We start from the raw sequence: 17,112 nt of genomic DNA, 5'->3' as shown, positions 1-17,112 counted from the left end.
CGCTTCCTGTGTGAGGCAGGGTCGTACTCTGCGAATGTTGTAGAGCATGAACCTACAGGATCGGGTCACCGCCTTGATGTTAGTGGAGAACGACAGGGTGTTGTCCAGGATCACGCCAAGGTTCTTAGCACTCTGGGAGGAGGACACAAGGGAGTTGTCAACCGTGATGGCGAGATCATGGAACGGATAATGTAATCAGTGCTCTGTGTGACCGACCAGTATCACTGATGAGGGGCCATGAGCTGATCTACGCTGCCATACCCATCAAGTCATTGATGGTGAGACCAGAATTAGGTAGGTATAGTCTGTTCAGACTTCAACATAGTACCTGTCTGCCATTGGTAATAGAACTGTGACTGTGTGTTTTCACAGAAATGTCACGGTTGTCAAAGGAATGAGCGGACCAAAGTGCAGCGTGTGTCGTTCCACATTTTATTTATACTGTGAAACTATGCAATACATAAACTTGAATGACAAAAAACAACAAACCGTGACACAGCGGTGAAACAGACACTACTGAAAACTAATCTCCCACAAACCCAGGTGGAAAAAAAAAAACACTACTTAAGTATGATCTCCAATTAGAGACAACGAGGACCAGCTGCCTCTAATTGGAGATCATCCCAAACAAAACCAACATAGAAATACAAAACTAGAACATAAACATAGAAATACAAAACATAGAAAAACACCCCGTGTCACGCCCTGACCTACTCTACCATAGAAAATAACATCTTACTATGGTCAGGACGTGAAAATAAACATGTATAGCCAGCACATGGAGACATGCAAGATGATGTGGTGAAGTCCAGACTGATTGACGGGCTTGATACTGATGTCTCTAAATGGAGAGAGACCTGGCACTCTGCATTAAAATTGTACTAGATACAACTTTTACGTGTATTGTCTTTTTTATTATTGAATTGAAAGGTATCGGTCAATATGGGAAGGGAGAAATCCTGTGTATTCTGCACCAGGATCAGGCAACTGCTGATGTATACGGGACACCACTCTGATATGTTTGCCAGGGTAGCCCCATTACCACCAGACAAAATGCAGATAGGCACAGTATCTGTACCGGCTGGGAATGACAATAAAAGGTGAACGGTGCACATTGCTATATTAGCAGAACACTGCTTCTATGGTATTATGTAAAGGGTTGTTTATTCTACATGGACCTGTTACTACATTTGAAAGTTATCAAGTTTTTTTTATATCTTTCAAATAGGCACATTCTGGTTCTACCCTGCAAGTCTCCCATGAGTACAAGATATGTGTTTTGTGTCAATAATATACCTTGTAAAATAATTGCTAATAAACAACTCTAAGCGGCTCTTTTGTGTTTTCCAGAATTCTGTTTTCTCTGTTAGAATTTTTTCAGGTTTTTTTTCATATTTTTTTAAATCTTAATATTACAATTATTCCTAGAGAAACAACTACCCGCTAGAGAATGTAGCCAGGTGTTTCCTTTACGATATGCATCAGATTGTCACGTCATTGTAGTTTGGTCTGGGTGTGGCAGGGGCGTGTTTGTTTTGTTTGTTTTGGTGTTTTTGGTTTAGGTTCTATGTTTTCTATTTCTATGTTTAAATCTAGTTTTCTATTTCTATGTTGGGTTTTTGGTAGGACCTCCAATTAGAGGCAGCTGGTTGTCGTTGTCTCCAATTGGAGGCCATATTTAGTTGAGGTTTGTTTCACTTGTGTTTTGTGGGTGGTTATTTCCTGTATAGTCTGTGCACCTTATGGGACTATGTCGGCATTTGTTTCTTTTGTTTAAGTGTTATTTCAAATAAATTAAGAAGATGAGCACTTTACCCGCTGCGCCTTGGTCCTATCCTTACGACGCCCATGACACAGATGCATATCAAGGTGCGCAAACATGCTTGATAAATAAATGCTTGATAAATAGTACATAAACTATTGTAAAGGTCTAATTGCATGGAGAAATATTCATGGCAATATATCAATTACATTTTTTAAAAAATTTTATTGTTACAATTTGTTTAGACAGAGCCAAGGATATGTTTTGTACAATTCTACATTCAATCAACTTTATTTGTAGATTTGATTAGTAATAGTTATAGTAATTAATAAAAGTCCAGTTCGCTTCTTTGGACCAAATAGAAATGAAAAAGATTATAATAATATAACCAGCAAGGTGCATAGGTGAATGTATTTGCTGTATTCAAAAACAAAAGCACCTGTGCATGAACAATTGTAAAGGATTAATTGCAGAAATAAATATTCAAGGAAATATATTCATGACAAGATATAAAAACAGTCATTTGTTGATTACATTGGACACTGTATTGTGCTCTTTCACTCATGCCTTTACACATGAATCAATCACGTCTTCTCTTTATGCTTCGGGTCCACAGTCAACACACAGCTTCCGGGCTTTGTGTGAGCAAGCCTCACAAACAAATCGGTTGCACTGCACACAATTTTCATAGGCCTTGTTTTGTGTGCACCTGCCAACTTGACATTGTCTTATTTTTCCCGAGTGGAAGCTGTGGTGCTTGGGGAAGAGGGAGAACAGGATCTGCTGCCTTGGCGGCCTGCTTGGCAGCTCACGAAGCTCACGTGCCAGATCCAGTGGGATGCATGGTGCTGAGGATGCAAACACTCTTATTTATATTACATCTGTACACCGTGAGTGTTGCTTTACCACTCTCCATCACTGATGTGGAGTACAGCTCCGTTGGTGTGTTGTTTTGGGCGGAGGGGGTAGCTCCCGCCTTTGTTTGTTCCTAGCAGGCTAGTCTCCTTTGCAATCAACTTGTCTGCCAGGGAAATTGACGTGAAGAAGTTGTCCAATAGTCACATTTCTGTCTTTGCCCATATAAGGCTCCATGAGTCTCAAAACCACCATCTCAGAAAGTCGCCCACCCACTGGCGGGTTTAATCTTTCCCCAGATATGGAAAGCCATTGAGCAAGTATTTATTTTAATTTTTTGGTATTTTAATTTTTTATTGAATATCCTAAACAAATAATATACTTGCAGTGAAGCCGCTCAACAACTACACCACACCAGTCATCCAACAGACTCCCATTCAGAGCGACACACAGAGGCATCCAGGGTCAATGCCCTGCTCAAGGGCACGTCGACAGATCTCCCACCAGGCCAAAAAATATGAACCCGACCCCTCCACGATCCCCCCACAGTTCCCCAATAGCTGTCCCTCAACCATCCAAGACCCCTCCCACAGTCCCCCCCCAAGAAGAAAAAAATGAATTCCAAGAACCCCCCAATGCACCAACAACCAAGAAAATGAACTAAAGAGAAAAAATAAAAAGACAGTAGAAAACAGCAGACAACAATGCAAAAAAAAACAAAGGACATCAAGGACAACTAAAATCATAACAGCAATGCCAACTGTATATGTTTGTGTGCTTGTCTGGCACTATTACGTATGTCCGTGTATGTGTTTATTTCCATTCCAGCCATTACAATGAGTCCATCCTCCTATAGCTCCTCCCACTAGCCTCCTCTGATTTCCAGGTATAGGGAAGGTAGATGATAGGTCCGACTAGAGAATCCACTGAAAGGTTCTGCGCTGCTGCAGTTACATACCAGTATGCAATCTTCTTAAGATTCTGAGCTACAGAATGCAGACAGCACAAGAAAACACAGCACACAACTCACAATGATTTATTCTGAGTCTCAAGACTCTGTCCAAAGGTCACATCCACTCTATGAATTGTTAAAAAGCAGGAATATCCTGGCATATATGAACTTTATATCTAGATAGATGAATACAGTGCCCAACTAAATGTGTTCAAGACTTGGCTGTCAGGCATAAAGTAAAGTGAAAAAAATATACTTTACCATATAAAAATTACTTTTAATTCCACACATTTTGCGAGTGACTTGTAAACAACATCTTCACAATCAAGCCACTGTAGTATCATCCACATCCTTCCATGTTAGAAATTGAGTTCAAATAAATGTCAGAACAAAAGATAAGGTACAGACAGCACAGTTTGTGCTGGTTGCATTTACAGTACCCTATACAACAGAATGCAGTTCGCATCTTAACAAAGGAATAAACAGCATAGACTGGAAATTGGCTTTAAGGAGAAAAGTGTTGTCTAGTGATGGGTCGTTCGTGAATGAAGTGCTCTTTTTGAACAGATCTTTTTATTTTTGCAGCTAAATTAACTTCATAAACAACATGGAAAATGTATTATCCTGTATTGCTTACTTGCTATGATCTAAAAGCAAAGCCATAGACAAATGTGTTCCAACCATGAGATGGGACACTTAGAAAGTATAAGATAATTCAAAACAGAAACAGCTTGGATTCACACTATCCCTAAGTAGTATATCACTGTCCTGGAAGGCTTATTTAGTCTATCAAATATATTAAATTGTATCTATAAATAAATGTTACAATACATTGTTTGACTAACCCTATTGCTCTTGACAGATATGTGACATTATCCTGAATAGAATTTGCCAGGAAATGATCTAATAACATATTCATGATTTGTTATAGGGATTAAGCATATAGGTTGTAAGGATGATTATAATCATAAGATGTCAGTCATGAGATGAGACCAAGAAATAGTTGGAGTACTGTGGCATTTTTCTGCCACAAAACGCTAACAAGATTATAGATATAATATGATATGAATCGTGATATTAGTTGTTCATTTCCAACATTTTCTGAGGGCTATACTGTTGTTTGCCAAACTCTCCAACCAAAGCAAATACTCCGTTTCTCTACACAAGAAAAGAAAATAGACTACCCATGTGTTTCAGATCAACACAGCTGCTTGAGTAATACATTATGGAATATTTAACTGGTCTATAATGCCATAAGCTATGTTTGGAGAGGGCCTTTGTTACACAACCAATAACCGTAGAATGAACGTGAATCCCTGAATCAATTGGCTATATCTATCTGACGAAGAGGTTCAAATTGTGATTTGTCATGCAGACAAAAAGATGACCATGACATGTGACATAGGTCTAGTATAACCATCAACTGAAAATTCTGTTTTGTTACTTTCTTGCTAAGGGACTATTATTCTTACAGATATTATTACTGTAGGTCCTAGCCTATAGTATATCAAGAGAAAGGAGATGATTGTGGACTACAGGAAAAGGAGGACCGAGCACGCCCCCATTCTCATCGACGGGGCTGTAGTAGAGCAGGTTGAGCGCTTCAAGTTCCTTGGTGTCCACATCACCAACAAACGAACATGGTCCAAGCACACCAAGACAGTCGTGAAGAGGACACGACAAAACCTATTCCTCCTCAGGAGACTGAAAAGATTTGGCATGGGTCCTCAGATCCTCAAAAGGTTCTACAGCTGCACCATCGAGAGCATCCTGACTGGTTGCATCCCTGCCTGGTATGGCAACTGCTCGGCCTCCAACCGCAAGGCACTACAGAGAGTGGTGCGTACGGCCCAAGGCATTACCTCGACTAACCGGTGCCCCCACACATTGACTCTGTACCGGTACCCCCCTTTGTATAGTCTCGCTATTGTTATTTTACTGCTGCTCTTTAATTACTTGTTACTTTTATTTCTTATTCGCATTTTTTATTTTATTTTTTAACTGCATTGTTGGTTAGAGGCTCGTAAGTAAGCATTTCACTGTATGGTCTACACCTGTTGTATTCGGTGCATGTAACTAATAAAATGTGATTTTATTTTGATTTGATCTCTTTCCCAGTTTCACTGTCTCAAAATCAATCAATTGCATGTGGGTAGAGCTCTCTTGAGGTAAAATTAACCTCTGCCATGAGCCATGTGTAATGAACTCTGTATTTGCTTGATAGGACTTAATTTAGGACCATATAAAAAAGTCACAAATTAACTGTTCAACTATATTGGGTGAGCAAAGCCTATATTCCCAAATAATTTGACATCAGGTTCCTATGTCTCCCATACCACTGTTTCCAGTCACCTGGACATACTTGGCATGCTTGTTTGACGGTTAGAGAAATCCCGAATACCTGTGCCGTCCCTACCCTAAACCCTGATCCCAACCCTTACCTTAACCATAACAATTACCTAACCATAACCCTGACCTTAACCATGTTTGCAGAGCTGGTTAATGATACTTTGAATTGAAGGATCCTGGGCGTGAAAGGAGATATTGTCATATTCGTCGTTTCCTCAAGCACAGGTACTGATCCAGAACTAGGCTAGATAAAGAATGTTATACTGGATTGACATGTAGGTTACTGGTATACACCCTCACATACAAATCGAATGCATTTATGTTAAAAGGAACAAAACATCTTACCTGCAAATGTCCCTGGTACATATTGAGCTCAAAGTCAGTTGCTGATTCTCCGACGATGGATTTTTAGGTTACTTTTAGGCTTGCAATACAGATACACTAGGCTACACTGGAAGTGTTCATATGTGCAAAGAGTTCTGGAAAAAGAGGCGGAATGTTTCAAATGCCCGCTCTAGTTGAGGCGTTGAAGGTTACGCGAAAGGAAAGGAACTGTCCTTGTTTTAGGTGCTGAAACGCAAGAGTTCTTGCCATGTATTTTTTGCCGGTGTTTTAACTGAGGTAGCCCGCCGCGATAAGTGCGCTACCAGACCCCACTTCAACGCGAGGCGCCCAACAATCTTCACCGCGCTGCAAAAAGCTTCAGTGTCCTCGGCTTCAAATGGACAACAATTCAGTCAGTCAAGTAAAATCCACCTTGTTATGTCTTCATTGTGCACACTACCGCTCTCCCCCTCTCGACTGTCGCTTAGTAATTGTTTTGACGATTCTCGGTTCATTCTCTTCTTATAATGCACTCATCACTCCTGCTTGCCAACTCCCTTCATAAGGCTTCCACAAAGATCGTCTATTATATTGACAAGATATTCGAGTGACTGCTCTAACAATGGAAATACATGTCAACGAAGATGGTGGGCAGGTGGGAATAGGCGAGATCAGGATGGGACATTCTAGCCAATGAGAGGGCAGATACTCGTGTGACCAACAGGTCATACCGATAGAGGACCCATCTTTTTATCTGTGCCATTATAGTGTCTGTAACAGCATGGGCAGTGCCATCGAGGCTATCTCCATTTGAAAGTAGTAAATGTTCTTCTTCTTCATTGGCTGATTGCTCCCAATGCAAAGGACTTCCCACCCAGTTGACTACTTTTAAATGGTGGAAGCCCTCTTTGGCAATGTCCATAGAAAAATAGGTTATATCCATGATGAGTCCTCTATCTATCATTATGACAACAGGTACAATAGGGTAAGTTGCAGAAACGCCACAAGCGTCCACTTATATCAGTGCATTTGTAACAGCCTAACCATTACAACACTTCTATTTCACCAAATAAGGCTCACATAGACAATTTGCAATTACATTTTTTGTTGACCAAATTCGACACTCTCTCATGACCTCCATACAAAATTGCTTATTTCGTGGGCTTATTTTAGTGGACAGAAATTTGGGCGGAGTAAAACATCTAGCTTTGCCTCTTTCTTTCTTCCTCCCCGTGGTGCTGCTGGAGCTCCTCCTGGACATACATGCTCTAAAGGAGGCACAGGTTGAAATTGGGGGCAATTTGAAACTTGTTTAAGGCGGGGTGCAGCAGATATTAATATTACTTCTGAAGTTAAAGGCTTTTCAGGTTTATATGAAGCCTAATAATAACCATTTGCCATCTTACTGTAGCTGAAAACCACTGACTGCACTGCAATTGACCTACACAAACTGGTTCAGAGTACCGTTAGTGCCAGTCAGTGCTATCATCCAAGCAACAAGTTCTCACAGCCTCACGTCATAATTGGACGGTCATCCATGTTTCTCAAATGTAACAATTTGAAGTTCTTCCAAATGTAAAATGTTGATGTGTTTATGGTTAAGTTCAGGCATTAACTCAGACTTTTTAAGGTTTGGGTTAAGTTAAGGCATTAACTCCAAATTCTTAAGCTGAATGGTACGGATTAAGGTTTGGGATAGGCTTAAAACAAAGATATCAATAAAAACTTTATATCGCTGGATTCGACCTTCCAACCTTAATTTAGAATCAGAGACAGATGCTTACGCCCATCCGCCATCGCCATCCCCATCCACAACCCCCTAGCAAAACCGAAACCTACTTGAAGGTAACAGCGCTCACTGATGCCACTAGTGGCCAGGCTGCATGCAAGATCATAACCAAATCTGGTACCAGGCTAGGTTCAGAGACATTGAAAGATACAAGTTACATCACACATTTCAACATGTTGAAGTCATATTGGATACTTTAGAAACCTTTTTGTCACAATCATGTTAGGCTAATAACTATTTTCTTGGCCAACATGTTTCTGCCTAGGTGCAAGTTTTGCTCCTTACTGTTTATTGATATGAAACAGATCTCTTCTAATGCCAGCCCTCCAAAACATGAACACTGAAAAAGGTATGTAATGTATTAGCATTAACCCCACCAAATCACAGCCCCACTCGGGAGGGTATTATGATGATAATAATAATAATAAAAATGAAAATATGAGCTGCTATAAGCTATAATTACCATAATTTCCGGACTATTAAGCGCACCTGAATATGAGCCGCACCCACTGAATTAATTTTTTATTTTTTTTTTGAACATAAATAAGCCGCACATGTCTATAAGCCGCAGGTGCCTACCGGTACATTGAAACAAATTAACTTTACACAGGCTTTAACGAAACACGGCTTGTAACAAAAATAAATAGGCTTTAACGAAACACGGCTTGTAACAAAAATAAATAGGCTTTAACGAAACACGGCTTGTAACAAAAATAAATAGGCTTTAACGAAACACGGCTTGTAACAAAAATAAATAGGCTTTAACGAAACACGGCTTGTAACAAAAAATAAAAAATTAGCAGTAAACAGTAGTCTACCAAGAAAGTCATTGCTCCAGACCAAGCTCCCGTGCAGCAGCTCTATTTCCTTTTCCAACAGCCAGATCAATCGCCTTCAACTTGAAAGCTGCATCATATGCATTTCTCCGTGTCTTTGCCATGATGAGGGTGACAAAATTACTACCATAATCAGAATGATGGGAAGTTTGAGAGCGCTCGATTTAATCTAAACAGTAAACAAAAAACTTGTTTGACCTTAACCCGTTCGGCAATTTCATTGGTCTAATGAAAGCTTCATGCCGCCAAAAAACTGGGCACATCACAGAATGTGTTTTTTTAATTTTTATTTGAAAGCGGGAAAAATCCATATATTAGCCGCGTCATTGTTTAAGCCGCGAGGTTCAAAGCGTGGGAAAAAAGTAGCGGCTTATAGTCCGGAAATTACGGTACATTAGGATGAAAATGTATAAGCAAACTTCATGTAAACAAGTGATGCAAAGGTTGATTGGGATGACACCCTTGAGTCTATACAGTGCATTTGGAAAGTATTCAGACCCCTTGACTTTTTCCACATTTTGTTACGTAACAGTCTTATTCTAATATGTACTAAATAAAACATTTTCCTCATTAATCTACACACAATACCCCATAATGAAAAATTTAAAACAGGTTTTTAGAAAAATTTTCACATAAAAAACAGAAATATGTTATTTACAGTACATACAGTATGTTTTCAGACCCTTTGCTATGAGACTCGAAATTGAGCTCAGGTGCGTTCTGTTTCCATTGATCATCCTTGAGATGTTTCTACAACTTGATTGGAGTCCACCTGTGGTAAATTCAATTGATTGGAAATGATTTGGAAAAGCACACACCTGTCTCTATAAGGTCCCACAGTTGACAGTGCATGTCAGAGCAAAAACCAAGCCATGAGGTCGAAAGAATTGTATGTAGAGCTCCGAGACAGGATTGTGTCGAGGCACAGATCTGGGGAAGGGTACCAAAAAATGTCTGCGGCATTTATTTATTTATTTATTTTTTACCTTTATTTAACCAGGTAGGCTACTTGAGAACAAGTTCTCATTTGCAACTGCGACCTGGCCAAGATAAAGCATAGCAGTTCGACATATACAACAACACAGAGTTACACATGGAATAAACAAAACATACAGTCAATAATACAGTAGAAAAAAGAAAACAAAAAGTCTATATACAGTGAGTGCAAATGAGGTAAGATAAGGGAGTTAAGGCAATAAATAGGCCATGGTGGCAAAGTAATTACAATATAGCAATTAAACACTGGAATGGTAGATGTGCAGAAGATGAATGTGCAAGTAGAGATACTGGAGTGGAAAGGAGCAAGATAAATAAATAAATACAGTATGGGGACGAGGAGGTTGGATGGGCTGTTTACAGATTGGCTATGTACAGGTGCAATGATCTGTGAGCTGCTCTGACAGCTGGTGCTTAAAGCTAGTGAGGAAGATATGAGTCTCCAGCTTCAGTGATTTTTGCAGTTCGTTCCAGTCGTTCCAGTCGTTGGCAGCAGAGAACTGGAAGGAAAGGCGGCCAAAGGATGAATTGGCTTTGGGGGTGACCAGTGAGATATACCTGCTGGAGCGCGTGCTACGAGTGGGTGCTGCATTGAAGTTCCCCAAGAACACAGTGGCCTCCATCATGGCTCTTGCTGCCACAAACTGCAATTTACCTTACACAATTTGCCGACTTGCTTGTTCTTGTTGTGAATTGCATTAACATGCTGCTCCCCACGCCATAGGCGTGGGTTCTCTGCTAATTACCCTGCATGTTTTTTTTTCTTGTTCTTTCCCCTGCAGAGTGTCAAGGTATCATATTGGGCTTTCCTCTATGTTGGAGGCCATGCGCGAGTGGGTTGACCAGGCTCAAGCTGGAGACGAGCTCCCTTCCTGAGGAGTGGTGCGCCAGTGAGCTGATAGTCCCTTTACTGGGCATAGTACCCCTCCCAGGAAGCGTAGCAGGAGCCACCGCAGGCAGAGCCCATCTGCTGCCAGTCCTGGATGGGGGCAAGAGTCGGACGCTGGGACCATCTTGAACAGAGGGCGCATGCCCTGCGTCAGGAGGTTGTTAGCTTTGATTGCGACGACAGCTGTTCCCTGTTGGCCAGTTATAGGCTGTTCCTGGGGTACGACACTGGCACTGTCCATCTGTCCCCATCTCTGCTGAGTTCCAGGAGGCCTTGCGGAATCACTCGGCCTCCGGGAGTACCCAACCATGTACACCATGATTTGGCCCAGGGGATGATGACATTCTGGAGCAGACCAATAAGGTTCATAGGGACCGGGAGACCCTGAGACGGTTTATGCCGCCTCCTCAGGCCCCGGGTCAAAGGCAGACGGACCGTCGCCACCGACCTGTACCCAAACAACAGTGGGGTCCCTCTCCTGCCCCATCACATCGTGCTGTGGGATGACAGCGGGAATGGGCACAGCGTGCGGTGGATTAACAACCTGTGAACCGTCACCACCATAGGGACGTGCCTGGGGGACATGCCTGGGGGACCCAGGCGCTCGGGGCGCCAGAGGAGAGATGGGCCCAGGCAGGACCCCTGACACACCCTTCCCCGGCCTCTACTCCCAGTCTCAAATGGCAAAGTGGGAGGAGGGTGTGGAGTCCCCCTGGGTGTTGTCCACAATGCTCGAGGGATATCGACGTGCTTCAGGGGCCTTCGTGTCACCACGGTGGCCGACACCCTGAGAAGAAAACCCTGCGACTGGAGATCCCCTCATGAGACATCAGAACGGCAAGGTGGGTTCCATCGATTCTGGACCTCCGCAATCTCAATGGGTACCTGAAGGTACTGAGGTTCCACATGCTGTCCACAGCCTGTGTGTTGCAGGCCGTGTCCAGGGACCAGTGGTTTGTGACACTGGACCTGAGAGATGCGTACTTCCATGTTCCTGTTCACTCAGCTCATTGGCAGTACCTCCGATTCGCTTTCAAAGGGATGACTTATGAATTCATGGTTCTTCCCTTCGGCCTCTCCTTGGCACCCCAGACTTTCACAAAGTTCCTGGACGCTGTTCTGTCACCTATCACGTCCCAATGATTGTTGATCCTCAATTACCTGGATGAATGACTGATTTGTGCCCCGACCAGGACCCAGGTCCTGTCAGACAGAGACATGTTCCTGACCCACATCGGCGTGGTGGGCATTACTGTAAATAACAAGAAGAGTCATCTGACGCCAACCCAGAGGGTGGCCTTCATTGGCATGGAACTGGACTCAGTCCACATGAGAGCAAGCCTGTAGACCAGAAGGGTTCAGGCGATCTTATCTTGCCTCGACCACTTTTGGCAGGGTGGGTGGTATCTGCCCTGACCTGCCAACGCCTGTAGGGCTTGCAGACGGCGGCCTCGTTGCTGATTCCCCTGGGCCTGCTCCATCTCCGGCCTCTTCAAAGGTAGTTCAGCTACCACCAGCAGCACCTGAAACGCCACCGTCACTGCCAGCTGTGGATGACTGCACAGTGCCTCAGGGCATTGTTGAGATGGAGCTGTCACTCCTTTCTCTCAGGTGGGGTGGTGATGCTGAGGATGTGCCGCCAGGAGCTGGTCAGCACAGACGCCTCCCAGATCGGCTGGGGGTGTGTGACCAAGGGCAGGTCAGCCAGTTGCTATTGGCTATCCCCTTGGAGCGGCAGGCACATCAATACACTAGAGCTCTAAGCTGTACTGCTGGCCCTGCGGTCTTTCCTTCCACATCTGAAGAGAAGACATGTCCTAGTGAGAATGGACAACATCACAGTGGTGGCATACATCAACCATCAGGGTGGACTGAGGTCCCACCGGCTCCATCATGGCATGGGAGCTCTTTCTCTGGGCTCAAGGACGTCTAGCATCTCTACACACAGCGCACGTTCCTGGCAACCTGAATGTGGCAGCGAATATGCTCTTGAGGGAGGGCCCGCCACCTTGGGACTGGAGCCTACATCCCCAGGGGGTGCAGCACCTGTGGGACAGGTTCGGGAGGGTGCAGGTGGACCTGTTTGCCTCCCTGGACAATGCACACTCCCCCCTGAGGTACTCCATGTTGGAGCCACCAGGGCCTCTGGGCTTGGATCCCCTGGCTCACGATTAGCCAGGGCTGGAGCATTACACATTCCCTCCCTTTTCCCCTGATCCAGGCTGTGCTGGACAGGACCAGGATGTCAGAGCATTGTCTGCTGCTGGTGGCCCCATATTGGCCCAGACGACCCTGGTTCAGCCTTCTCCTGTCCCTGTTGTCTGGGACACTTTGGCAACTACCCCTGAGACCCGACCTGGTGTCTCAGGCCGGGGGTCCTCTGTGGCATCCGAGACCGCACCACCTCAGTCTGTGGGTTTGGCTGCTGAACGGCACCAACGGTCCATGTTAGGACTACAGGAGGGTGTAATGAACACCATGTAGAGCGCAAGGGCACCGGCTACCAGTTGAGCTGGCGGTTATTCTGCTCTTGGTGCACTGGTATTGAGGTTGTTCTTGAGTCATGCAGGGTGCAGTATGTCCTCCAATACCTGCATTCTCGCTTGGATCAGGGCTTGGCAGCCTCTATACTGAGATGGTATTTGGCCGTTATATCTTCCTGCCATGTGGGGTGGATGGACATGCCAGTGGGGCGCCATCCCTTGGTCTCCAGGTTTATGAAGAGGGTTTGTCGCTTGCGTCCAGCTAGGACCAGCTCAATGGCGAGCTGGGATCTGGATGTGGTCTTGGCAGCTTTGGCAAAGCCACCTTTTGAACCATTGCAATCTGCCTCCCTAAAACACCTCTCTATGAAGGTGGCTTTCTTGGTAGCGATTACTTCCATGAATCTCGCATAACCATGTATATCTCTCTGCACCAACCCTTCATTCCTCCCGAAGCCTGGCTCCATGGCCGGATCCGCGGTCTGAGCAGGTGCTACGTCCCGCACCGGAGCCGACACCGACGCTAGTTGCCCACCCTAACCCTCCCCATCTAGTTTCAGGTTTTGTGGTTGGAGTCCACACCTTTGGGGGGGGGGGGGGGGTACTGTCACGCCCTGACCATAGAGAGCCCTCAGGGCATGATTAGGGGGGTTTCTAGGTATTATATTTCTATATTGGTGTGTGTATGGTTCCCAATTAGAGGCAGCTGATAATCGTTACCTCTAATTGGGGATCATACTTAGTGTGCCCTTTTTCCCACCTGCTAATTGGGATATTGTTTTGTATGAGTGCCTATGTGCGCTACGTATTTCACGATCATTTATATCTTTGTTGTTTTGAAAGTTTCACTATCATTAAAATGTGGAACTCTACTCACGCTGCACCTTGGTCCAATTATTCATACGACGTACGTAACATTAACTCTGTAACTGTTTTAACCTGTTGGGGATAGGGGGCAGTATTCGCACGGCCGGATAAAAAATGTAATCTGGTTACTACTCCTGCCCAGTAACTAGAATATGCATATAATTGTTTGGTTTGGATAGAAAACACCCTAAAGTTTCTAAAACTGTTTGAATGGTGTCTGTGAGTATAACAGAACACATATGGCAGGCCAAAACCTGAGAAGATTCCAAACAGGATGCGCCCTCTCTGACCATTTCTTGGCCTTCTTTGTCATCTCTTTCCAAAACAGAGGATCTCTGTTGTAACGTGACACTTTCTAAGGCTCCCATAGGCTCTCAGAAGGCACCAGAACGTTGAATGATGACTCTGCAGTTACTGGCTGAAAAACAGTAGCGCATTTGGTAAGTGGTCGATCTGAGAACAATGAGACGGGTGCGTGCGTGCACGTGAAGAGTCCATGTTACTTTTTCAGTCTTTGAACGAAAACAACGACTCCCGGTTGGAATATTATCACTATTTTACGAGAAAAATCGCATAAAATTGATTTTAAACAGCGTTTGACATGCTTCGAAGTACGGTAATGGAATATTTTGACATTTTTGGCACGATATGCGCCGGCGCGTCACCCTTCGGATAGTGTCTTGAACGCACGAACAAAACGCCGCTATTTGGATATAACTATGGATTATTTGGAACCAAACCAACATTTGTTGTTGAAGTAGAAGTCCTGGGAGTGCATTCTGACGAAGAACAGCAAAAGTAATCCAATTTTTCTTATAGTAAATCTGAGTTTGGTGAGAATATTGGTGAGAATATCTACTCAGAATATTAAATCGGACATAGCGAGTGCATAGAGGAGTTCTGTACCTATAATTCTTAAAATAATTGTTAGGTTTATCGTGAGTAATTTAGTAAATTCACCGGAAGGGTTCAGTGGGAATGCTAGTTCTGAACGTCACATGCTAATGTAAAAAGCTGTTTTTTGATATAAATATGAACTTGATTGAACAAAACGTGCATGTATTGTATAACATAATGTCCTAGGAGTGTCATCTGATGAAGATATTATTTTTGGCTGTGTACTCTGCTGACATAATCTAATGTTTTTTTTTTCGTTGTAAAGCCTTTTTGAAATCGGACAGTGTGGTTAGATTAACGAGAGTCTTGTCTTTAAAATGGTGTAAAATAGTCATATGTTTGAGAAATTGAAGTAATAGCATTTCTAAGGTATTTGAATATCGCGCTACCGGATTCCACTGGCTGTTGACTAGGGTGGGACGCAAACGTCCCACCTAGCCCAGAGAGGTTAAAGTCACCATTAGCCTCATGGTGAAATCCCTGAATAGTTTCCTTCCTCTCTGGCAACTAAGTTCAGAAGGACGCTTGTATCTTTGTAGTGACAAGCATTTCACTACATCCGCAATAACATGTGCTTAATATGTGTACGTGACCAATAACAATTGATTTGATTTGACAGGGTGCATTAGGACACCATCCAAAGTGTACTTAATAACTTTACCATGCTCAAATGGATATTCAATATCCTTTTTTTACCCATCTACCAGTAGGTGCTATTCTTTGCAAGACATTGAAAAAACTCCCTGGTCTTTGTGGTTGAATCGGTGTTGGAAATTCACTGCTCGACTGAGAGATCACACAGATAATTGAATGTGTGGGGTACAGAGATGAGGTAGTCATTAAAAAATAATGTACAAAAACAACTAGATTTGATTGACCCCCCCGGTGAGTCAATCTAAGTAACATAATAAAATTCAATTTTAAACTAGAGATATCTGCAGATATCTCACTTCCGCATCTGCAGTGAAAGGTGGCAGACCCAGAGCAGTGTTTGTCAGACCATGAGACATCGCAAAAATCGGTCTTCTCACAGAAACTTCTGTAGCGTCCGAACAATTTGGGCTACAAACGAATGATTTTCACGAACACGATGGTGTGTCTCCATTTTGCTGTTCAACCCCCACAAGTGTCACTAGACTCTTCTGACGGTAACCAGTACTGGTTTTAAAAAATGTATGTCAGGATGAAGGTAGTTTTGTGCCTAATTGTGTGTAAAAAAAAAAAAAAAAGGTATATATTTCCTGAACTTCCAGAACAAACACTTGAAAACCTTGTTTCTTATTTATGTTTGACTGTCTTTTTTTGGCCAGTTGTGAATGTGTTATTCAATGCGTTTATCTGGGCTATATTAAGCCCATACCTTTAATACCTATATTATTAGGTATTAATGGTGAAATTCAATATTTTTTATATCTAAAGCAGTCCTAAAATTCAAAATCAAATAGCTAAATTAACTATAGTATGACCATCTTAAAACGATACGATAATATGCTTAGAACCATAACAAAGGGGTTGAATACTTATTGACTCAAAACATTTCCACTTTTCATTTGGGGTATGTGTGTAGGCCATTATGGGGTATGTGTGTAGGCCATTGACACATTTTTTAAAATATTTTATCCATTTTAAATTCAGGCTCTAACACAACAAAATGTGCAAAAAGTCAAGGGGTGTGAATACTTTCTGAAGGCACTGTAGAGTCATTAATGAAGTTAAGACTTAGTAAATTAATTCAAAGATTATTAATGGTCCCTATTAGTGGTCCTTTGTAGCTCAGTTGAGCTCAGTTGAGACACCAGGGTAGTGGGCTCAAATCCCGGGACCACCCACATGGAAAATGTATGCACGCATGACTAAGTTGCTTTGGATATAAGGGTCTGCTAAATGGCAAATATATTAACATGAAGCAAGAACAGAATGGCTGGCCGATGTGGGGAATCCATCATTGATATAAATAGACCTAGTTTCAATGTGATAAATATGGCCAATTAAAAATGCTGAACTCTATTATACCCTCAAGTTCTATTGGCTGGAAAGCTGTGGTGATGTCTAACTGTTTTTGCTTAACTAAGGTTCTTCATTATCGGATACAACTGCAAAGCCTAGGGTACAG

At 43.0% G+C, this 17,112-nt stretch overlaps 1 protein-coding gene across 1 annotated transcript in view; it reads right to left on the bottom strand.

The window, feature by feature from the left end:
• The window catches only part of LOC106613494 (PEX5-related protein-like), a 227,169-nt gene extending 216,107 nt beyond the window's left edge, over nt 1–11,062 (bottom strand). Inside the window, exon 1 of the mRNA XM_082956582.1 lies at nt 10,787–11,062. Coding sequence (XP_082812708.1) covers nt 10,787–11,062 — 276 coding nt within the window. The remainder of the gene's footprint in view (nt 1–10,786) is intronic.
• Nucleotides 11,063–17,112: the final 6,050 nt, after the last annotated feature.

Source organism: Salmo salar, chromosome 10 (genome assembly GCF_965601325.2).
Source record: "Salmo salar chromosome 10, fSalSal1, whole genome shotgun sequence".
Taxonomy (NCBI): domain Eukaryota; kingdom Metazoa; phylum Chordata; class Actinopteri; order Salmoniformes; family Salmonidae; genus Salmo; species Salmo salar.
Note: the sequence above shows the minus strand (reverse complement) of the source record. Positions and strands in the feature narration are given on the sequence as shown.